Source organism: Dioscorea cayenensis, chromosome 5 (assembly GCF_009730915.1).
Source record: "Dioscorea cayenensis subsp. rotundata cultivar TDr96_F1 chromosome 5, TDr96_F1_v2_PseudoChromosome.rev07_lg8_w22 25.fasta, whole genome shotgun sequence".
In the NCBI taxonomy this organism is placed as follows: Eukaryota; Viridiplantae; Streptophyta; class Magnoliopsida; order Dioscoreales; family Dioscoreaceae; genus Dioscorea; species Dioscorea cayenensis.
In genome coordinates, this window is record NC_052475.1 from 28,723,723 (window position 1) to 28,734,199 (window position 10,477).

The 10,477-nt window shown below is 31.5% G+C and overlaps 1 protein-coding gene across 1 annotated transcript; it reads right to left on the reverse strand.

The window, feature by feature from the left end:
* Window positions 1–217: 217 nt before the first annotated feature.
* Window positions 218–6,398, reverse strand: LOC120261669 (developmentally-regulated G-protein 3). The gene is made up of 10 exons (XM_039269644.1): window positions 6,249–6,398; window positions 5,267–5,320; window positions 4,773–4,949; window positions 4,255–4,326; window positions 3,014–3,073; window positions 2,388–2,497; window positions 1,164–1,463; window positions 832–1,023; window positions 691–742; window positions 218–598 (listed from the first exon to the last, which is right to left on the reverse strand). Exons 1-10 carry the CDS (start codon window positions 6,288–6,290, stop codon window positions 548–550), a joined length of 1,110 nt encoding a protein of 369 aa, XP_039125578.1. The 5' UTR covers window positions 6,291–6,398; the 3' UTR covers window positions 218–547.
* Between the last annotated feature and the right edge of the window lie 4,079 nt (window positions 6,399–10,477).

Here is a 10,477-nt window from a genome sequence, read left to right on the forward strand (position 1 = left end):
GATAAAAAAATCTATAAAAAAGTAATCTATATAAGAAAGTTATGCTTCTCTTTAAATTCAGAAAACATATTAAACTAGATTAAGATATTTTAGACGTTACTAATTTAATTCTCAAATTTCTTAAAAATTTAAATTCATGGTTGACACTCACAAGATATGATACGTGTTTTAAACTCAAATAGAGGCCATTTACAAACTGAACTTCAAGCTTAGAATCAAAGGGAAAGAAAACAAAACGATAAATTGTTTAATTATCTGTAGATATTCAACAAACTACAACACTAATCTTGCCCTCACATTACAAGTTAATTGTTTGTACATGCCTCCAAAGTTTACTAAAAGCGCTTTTTAGACTTCACAGTGACGGTCCTCAACACTCAATTTTAAGCCTAGTTGAACACAAAATGTGGCCCAACAAACATCAGGAACTCAATCCAAATAGACTTGAAATGCAGAGCTACTGGGGATGTAAATTAGTTCTTCATTGCTTTTGTTTGACACCTGCTGGTCCAACATCACCTGAAGGTCTAATGAATTCTCCATTGGCTCAAATCTTCTTTATGATCTGAACTACATCTTCATCTTCAAGCTCATGTTCCTGCACCAAATTTCAAAGACATGAACGGAAACTGATCGGTCAGAGAATGACTCCATAATTAATAAGTAGACATTCATTCAATGGACACAAACCTTGCCAACTCTTTGGGGCTTATGTTTCACACTGGAACCCCAAACCAGGGCACTGCACATTTCAAATGCTGGTGAGTAATAGAATAGTGAAAGATATTAGCAATGGGTTTAGATAAAGTTGAACAAGCGAAGAATATTTACTATTTAAATTGTTTGAGCATGTCCTTATGGATTCTGTTGCAGAAGTCCTCAACTGTTCTCCTCTTGGATGAGAGGATAACAGGATCCTCGTAATCAGGGTTCATTCCTTTTGGTTTTGTATATATGCGTGTTAGATCAAGATATTCCCATATCTTTTCTAGCAGTCCATCAAGATTCCATTCCAAGTGAGCACTGCTTGCAAATAAAATAAAAACAGAAAATCACAAAAGTACTCTACAAGGATAGCTCAAGATAACAGAGTAGAAATAAGTCATAGTTCTGAAACCAGAGGCATAAAAAGATACAATTGAACAACTAACATCTGATGGTACCTGACAGGACAGTAGTGAGGAAGCTTGTCTAGAATCTCAAGTTCCTCGAGTGTTATTTGGTCAATCTTGTTCACAGCATAGATGCAAGGCATATATATTCTACTCCCTTCAATAACATCTATAAGGTCATCAGCAGTGGCATCGTATCTAAGAGAAATATCAGCATTGTGTATCCTGTATTCACTACAAATTGCTTTCACTGTTTCCAGGTCCAAGTTTGTGTTTGTCACTGTTGATGTGAAATTAATACCACCTTTGTCTTTCTTCCTGAAGGTCAAATTTGGTGGTTCTTTATTTAACCTGCCATTTTGACACAAAACCATGAAAAACATTTGGGTAAATAAAATAGAAGCCTGGAAGTAACCGGCTAATAAACACAAGTCCTTAAAAAAGCTCTGATTTTACTTAAGTTAAGGTATCAGGAGTATGTGTTAAAATTAAAGTCATATCTAGACTCATAAGAATTGTGATAAGGCCATAAGCTCTGAACATACTAAATCTGATTAGGAAGATGGTGCAAATCATTGGGACAGACTAAGCACACAAGTTCATGTTGAAATTGTCTTGATCGGCTTCATAAAACAAACAAACGAGCAAGGGTCATATGGTGTGCAAGATCCAGAAAAATAACCAGTTCTGCTAAAGAAATTAAGGTGGGTAACTAAAACAGATAAAGTATTATCTCCGTGCACAACGATAATCTGGAACCATTGTTTCAAATAAGATTGTAGTGGAGTGACCATGAAAAATAAACTTGTACTATTTGATATTTCCTTACCCTTCCTAGTTTCTACATTTCGATTCCAGAATAAAAAATTGAAATGGTGGTGGAATAGGGTAAAACTAATTTAGTGTCACAGTTCATTAAGGTATATAGAATAGTTTCTTAATGATGGAAATAAATCTCACAAAGCATAATGAAACATCACCGGTAAAAGAACAAGAAAAAATTCAGCACATGTAACATGCATATTTTAATACAATTATAAATGAATGAAATTCGATCAACCAACCAAAACTGAATCTCAGACCTCAAATAAGGCACCAAACTTCTCACAGTTACAATAAAAGTGATGTTTTACAAATCACAAGGGGAAAGAAAGAAAGAAAGAAAGTTTAGCCCTCTATATGATATGTTTTATGTATTTTTCAAAATAAAAAAATCTGAAAGCAAACTTCCTAAAATAAATGGTAAAGAGAATATGTAAAAGCAAGAGTGATCACCTTATGCCAAAGCCCTCCAGTTCTTTTTCAATAAGTCGCTTGTGGGTTATAGGCTTTATTGCATCAAGAACAATTAAAATGCAATTGCATGTTCTAGCAGTGCTAATTACCTGATCATTGACAAATGAATCATTTAATTCAAGGTCTGCACAGATAAGTTGTAAATAAAAGAATATAGCATCCAGTTTATCAGATAAGTACAATGGACTGCCGAGTTTTATCAAGACCCAAGCAAAGACCACCAGGTTAGCACAATAAATACCAAGGCAAAGCCTATCATGCTACTTTCTTTCAAAATATCATTATGTTTTAACACTGAAAAAAAAGCATTTCAAGAAAAATCCATATGTTAACATGAAATCCTACTACATATTCCCTTGGCTAGGTAAATTGTATGCAAATTACATATAAAACAGAATTCAAGAACCAGTTTATCCCGCCTGTTTGGAAGTAAAGTTCTTTTTTTGTTCCTTTTTTTTTTATCTTTTTTGCAATTAAAAAGCCTTGATACTTTAATAAAGTAGAAACAATAAAAGAGAGAATTTATCTAAAACATATTTTAGCATAAACATTTTTACGAGTAACTACAAGAATTGTGTTTATTACTTTTTTTTTTTTTTAATTACCTGCCTCCCCCTACCCTTCCCATCTTTTGCACCTTCAATGATACCAGGTAGATCCAACAACTGAGTAAGAAAAGATGAATATAAAAAATATTATTATTTGTTAATCAGAAAAAGAAAGAATTCATTGTATTAAGAAAAACCCAATAAAGAAATAGAACAATCACTTTTGATAACATATCTGAGAACTAGCGCATAACAAAGAATCTAATGCTTCAATCTTTAACAATGTGGTCATCCCTAAAGGTGGACACCCGAGACATCAGGCAAGTTAATAAGAGAAAACAGAAAAAAATGGTTTCTCATGCTTTCTATCTTGGGTTTAATCAACATCTAAATAACCTTCAGGGCAGTGTGAGAAAGGTGAGAGTTTCATTAAACATGCCTCACATAGCTTTCCACATGACGCAGATTGCCTCATAGACAGCAAAAGAAATTATTACTATATCTCTGCACTGTGATTTCGATACTATCAACAACAACCTTACACCAGATACAACACCACTTTTCAACAAAAAAAGAAAAAATATTGCTGTGCTTTTATCTTATTACCTTCAAAAAACACCACAATAATTCAATGAATCAATGAGAGACTAAACTCACAAGTTTATAACCAAGATAAAGTATTTTTGGTCTTATAGAACACATCTAAACATCTACTTGAAAGAACACACAACTTCCATCTACCAATAACGTACAGGCTCCTCGCACAAGTACATTCAAGTCGGCCCAACACATTGACCTTACCACTATTCTGCTTTTATTACTGTCACTATTCACTACAAAGGACCTGTACAGCTCTTCGAGGGGAACATATGATGTCTGATAGCATGCATAAGATATGATCCTCTCCTTTGGAGAAATAATTATCTCTAACCATTTGGCAAGAGGGCGAGAGAATCAAAAGTGTATAAACCTATTGTGCATATGTTATAACTGATGCAGAAATAATCTATTGCGCAATTTCATTTTAATGCCAAAAGGGAACAGATAACAGATCTAACTCAAATTCCATAAACCTATGTGGGGACTAATTTTACTGCATCTGTTTAAAATCCAGCATTACACACAGAGAACAAGCAGAAAACAGGCAAATAAAGGCTGTAATCGTAGATAATTCAATTTGGAGATCTACAAGACCAGCAAGCATCAAGCAACTGCCGCTGACTAAAAGGATGTCTTAGACAACATAAGGTCCTAAATCTATTCCCAGAAATCCATAATATAGAAGAAAAGAAATCCACCTGGATTTTAGCACCTCTGTAACCGATCACACCAGGAATACATGTCAATGTGGTAAACTCATACGAAGCAACCTGTTAATCAAGAAACATTACATCTCACATGCTCAAAGTGAAAATCTCAACATTGTTAGCATCCAAGTAACATAATATGAAGATAATTTTGATCACATAAAAACTAAATAAATTGATTTTAAAAAATATAGTACGTCATACATAAAATGGTTTCCAGATGTCTAAGATTTAGCACTAGCATGTTGTGTTGTTTTCAATTGAAGTCTATGGTCTTCACAAAATCTACTTTATGAACCAGTTAAAAAATTAAAATTGTCAAACAACCAAGCTTGCATTGTCATCAGCATTTAGTTTCTCAAGTAAAGAATTCAAAACAAATACGATGACTCGAAGCATTTATATAATATATTTCCTGAATTAAACTAACAACATCAATAGCATTATATGTCAAGTCTATTCTAGATAACCTGTAGTAAATTTCTAAAAATTGACATAAACAAACATGCCTCAGAAAAAGTGCCTGTTAGCTTATTAAGAAGTGTTGACTTTCCAACAGAAGGAAACCCCACTAAACCAACTCGAGCATCTCCACTTTTAGTAACATCAAAGCCTTCACCAGCAGCACCACCACCTCCCTTTGATGGAGGTGCAAGGAGATCCCGACGTAACTTTGCAAGTTTAGCCTAGCCAAAAATCAAAAACAATGAACTTGTTATTTTGCAAAAACAGAAGGGAGTATTGTCAATTCGGTTTCTCTTCCAAACAACAATAATCTCAACATTCTTCATTTGTCAAATGGAGGGCTAGATGAATTTGAGGGCATGGTAACTGTATCCAGTTTAGAATTTCACATCAGCTTAATTGTGACTTTTCCAGAAAAAATATAAACACAATATCTTCAATAAAAGGCAAAGTGAAGCCAGAAAAGTGTACAAATCTCAATTTACATGTCATAATCTTAAAATCCATTATTTTGGAAGTTCATACTAATCAAATGCACCTTAAGCAAACCAAGATGGTGCGCTGTTGCTTTATTCTTTTGTGTTCTTGCCATCTGCAACACACAGAAAAAAAATGCATTAATACATATCTAACAAAAAAAAGACACATGATATCGGATACATAAATAGTCCAATAACATGATTTCAAATGAAAAATTAAAAATAAATGATTCCCCATCTATCCCTTGTTACCTAATCTTCAAAGGACCCATTCAAATCAAAGCTCCCTAAGACTTCTTAGAAGTCACTTATTCTTATACAAAATAAATTTATACTTTATCGTTCTCTTATGAAACACAATCACCATAATCAGAATCCCTAATTTTCTAAACCAGTTACAGATTCTGGACCAGGCTTTTTCCAAGGCAGTTGATACCCAGGCCACAATTTGGCCAGGTGAGGCAACCACCTTAAATGTTCACCTGAACTGTAAAGCATTATTCAATATTAATACTGATATTAATTCACAAGAGAACAATATTGATTGTTTATTTATTATTTTTATTATAAGAAGGTTATGCATGGACTCTCGCTTGGTATCACTTTTTCTTGCTAGCTCTACAGTTTTATACTGGCCAAAATCGCTAGTTTAACAGATAATACGAGAAATCATATGCTCGGTGTTTTAGCTAAAGACTAGAGAAATTCTCAGTCTGAATTCTTATTTACATGATTCTTTTAATGCAAAACCACTTTTTTCCCTCGAAGTATCTCGCTTGGTGACAAGCTAGTGAGGAAAACGGAAAATCGGAGCTGTTGCACAATATCACTTATGATATACACCGGTAGAAATGCCATGGCTTTCAAAACTTTGAGCAAATAATTCAAGATAAAAAGATCCCAGTTTTCAAGAAGGATTCAATTCAATAATCACTAAAATCGAAACCCTATCCCGTAACTCAATCAGATGGCTCAATTCAAATATCAGATCAATAGATAGATGATAATAAGATGAAGAAACAAGGGTTTCCAGTGAGAAACCTCGTCTTCTATGTCTTTGATCTTCTGCATGATGGTCGCCATTGTTACCCTCCCGCGATTCGATCAGCCCCCCGCTTCCTCTCTCTCTCTCTCTCTCTCTTCTCTCGAGGTTTCTCGATCTCTGCAGTGAGTTATTAGGGTTTTCCCATAATTACACCACCGAAAACCTTTAACTTTTCTTTTTTTTGCACATTAACCCTCCAAATCATTCGTAATTTTGATTTAACTCTCGCTGGATTTGCTTGCACCTTAATTTCTAAAATTATGTTTGTGCCCTTGTAATTTATAAAATTATTCGCACCAGATTGAGATTTGATATTTTTTTTTTTACATTGTAAACAAAAAAAAATGTTGTACAATAGCATAGCAATTAAACATATGGGATGATAAGGGTTCGACTCTCTCTCAGTATTTATATATACCATTAAAGTTGATGTATACTCTTAGGTGTTTAAAAAATAATTTTTAATATTTTAATATATTTAAATTTTGTATTTATATTAAATATAGTATTAATAATTAAATAAATTTAATTACTTAATAGATGTGCATGAATATTTTTAAAAATTAAGTTATGCCAACCATTTTCATTTAAGAGTTATTTAATTGTAGCATTAGAGTTTTGATTCTTATATAATAGTCTCAAAACCAAAAAATTGTAAAAATCTTTATGGGAGGAAATTTGTTTAGTATAGAGTTAAGATCTAATAATAAAATAAATATGCGTGGGGTGATTTAATCCCATTATTATAATATATATATAATATCTACTATCATCTTATTCAAAAATCTCAAAGTTTATACCTCTCTTTACTAAAAAATTGGGGTTTGGTGTATTTATTAAATGTGTATATATTAATATAATGAAATTTTATATGTGTAAAATGATAGTGTTAAAATTTTAACATAGCAAAATAAAGCATCCCTCCTCAATGACCGTTGTGAAGCAAAAGTTAGATAAGATGTTATAAATTGACAGTGTTAAAATTTTTTGGGGAAAAAAATCAAGATATTTTAACCGAGTGCTTTGGAAATTTTAAAACAAAAATGTTCTTTACTATATAGTCTATTAAAATTTAGTTTTATAGTGTTTTTCTTTTCTTTTAGAATCAACCTTTTACAAAAATAAAATAAAATAAAAACAAAGTTTTTACATATATATATATATATACATCAAAACATGATTGGATTATAGTTATAATTCTTTTTAAGAACAATAATAGAATTTTTATTTCTCTATATGTATGCAAGCGAAGTCACATCACAAATAAAAAAATAAACAAACAAATTGACAGTGTTAATTTGGTGCTTTGGAAATTCTAAAACAAAAATGATCTTTGATATATAGTCTATTAAAATTTAGTTTTATAGTTTTTTTTTAATCAGCCTCTTAAAAAACAGATAAAAACAAAGTTTTTACATATATATATACACTGTTGGAAAATCTTATTTGTTGTTGGAGCATAAACGGGAATGGGATGACAGAAGACTGAGGCGTTTTTTTTGGATAAAGAGAAGAGACACGGGCAAAAAGGTAAAAACCTATTGCGTGACTGCACCCAATAAATCTGGTGCATTTTTGTCCGCACCATGCGCCCACGCGAATTCAGAATTTCTAAGCGTGTAAGAGAGCATAACCACTAAAGCAAAGTTAAAGGATAATGAATAGTACTACATATAAAGTGGATGAAGTTCTTGTAGCTAGGTAATGTGGTACTAAACTTTTAGTGGGAATGTTTTGAAACAAATATGGGCCTAAAGTATATGGGCCCTTTAACATATATATCAAAACACGATCGAATTATAATTATAGTTCCTTTTAAGAACAAAATATAATTTATATTTCTCTACAGGCAGGCAAGCAAGGTCACATCTCAAATTAAAAACACAAAAACTGATTTCCATTATACATTCCTCGCAACAAAGTTTTGTATATACAAATCTTCCTAAATTAATTGTGATTATATATATATATATATATATAAGGTGTGCAAACAACAAATCTTAATCAATGATGTGATATAAAATTAAACCCTCAATCTCTCACTTGGCAAAGGAAATAATTACAGCCATCATTCCTTCTAATGCGAAAGTGATACAACGATATTATTTAACAATAATTTAAAAATCATTTTTTTTACAAATAATATTTTGATCCATAAATTCTCATATATAAATTTTTATGCTATTTAATTCATTTGCATGATCATTTTGGCATTATTATATATAAATCAAGGGAAGAACAAATTTATTGATAATAATAATACGATGAAGTTCAAATTAAAGCTTTTAGATTGAGCCAAGGATGATATTAAATGTCAGAAATTGGTGTTTGATGAAAAAAAATTGATGATTAATCACAAAAATCACTTGTGCAAGACCAATACAAATAAATAAATAACTAACTAAATAAAAGATGCCTTTCTGCTTCATTTCAAATAATAGAAACAGCATGGAAACAACCAAACCGTGACTAATTTGACATGACCAGCTTGCTACTACTTTTAGTACGATGGCGTCTTTGATTTCTTCTCGTTCCTTTAATTTCACATGTGTTGTCATATATGATATATCAATTGGATTTATATTTAAGGCACGCATAAATCTTTTGATATTTGCATTTCTTTCCTTTTTTTTTCCATATATTAAAATCCATTAATTTTGCGTTTCGTTGTGAACCACATGATTGTCATGCTTGTGTACTAGTTGCATCATTTGTCTCGTCTTATTATTCATTCTTTATGCTTGTTTCGCATTATCATCTCTCGCCAAATTATTTATTGTTTATGTTTTTTTCTTTTGACAAAAACAGATGTGTAGCACATTTATAAGCTCAATAACATCTTACCATCGACTTGTGTAGATTTCGATCTCGAGATTTCTTCGAAATGAGAATATTATATAAAGAACCCGACACTAAAATAGACCAAGCAATTCACATTATCATTGCTTGCATGATAATTATGACGTATTGATGTTAAATTCAAAGGTTTTGAAACTAGTTTCATTATCATAAAAAATGAGTTTTAAAATAAAAACAATGATGTTTTAGGCAAAGTATTTTTTTTTTTATATCTTATATTCATTTTGAAGAGGATCAAAAATCGAATTTCAAAATCACGCAAAATAAGAGCATATGTGTTAAAGTTTTAACTTCACAATTACACATACTCATGATTTTTCTTAAACAGAGTGCTGTCATTAATTAAAAAAATTATATTGTGAAATTATATATTTTTTAAAATAATTCATATACATATTTTTTTGAATAAAAACTTGAGCTTGATTGTTATTTAAAACCACAAGGGAATTTAAGAAAAGTGAGATTTATTTATTTTTTTTACAAATAAATAAGCGAGAAAGAAGTTCTACAGGAATTTAAATTTTTAGTTTAATTTTTTATAATTGATAAATTCTTCAATTGAGATCATGCCTTTCTACCAAAGTTGACAACTTGACATCTAAACCAACCTCGTTGTTAAATTAGATCAAATAGTTATATTAAAATGGAGTAGTAAATTAATATCATTTTTAATTATGGTGGTTTATCCATTTTTTAAAAAAAAAAAAAAAAATCAAAATCACTATTCATTAATTTTTTAAAAAAGAATTAGATAAATCATTTGCATTAAAAACTATCATTATTATTGATAAATCACTATTCATTATTCGTAAAAGGAAAGTACAACAAAAACAAGAGGAAAGGTCAAATTACAAGAAAAGCATAATTTTACAACGTTTGATTGTGACTCAAACCAAAAAAAAAAAAACAATTTAAAGTTTGGGTCCACATGTCAGTTGGGTCAATCGCTTCACCAACCCGTACAAATACTGTAGTGGTTGGGACCTCAGCCAAGCTGTTCCATCCCCAACAGCAAACCATCCTTTTTAATGACGTGTCACTACACAATCCATTCCTGTGACACGTGTCACCCTTCCATTTGATAAGAGACGATTAGGCACCAACTTAACAAACAGCAAACAAACGGTGGACACGAACCAGCCACCAAACATGTAATTACTAAAACACCCCGAACCCATGGGGATAATTCCATCATCACTTGCTCTACTAATCCGACCTACTTCAGGGTACTTTTGTCAATTACTTAGTCATAGGAACCTTTGACCCATTTTTCTCGAGCGCAATTCACCTGTATAGCCACGTGGCACATTTGTCCCAGCACCAACCTATTAAGATGCGTTAATAATACGAAGCCATTCAAAGCATA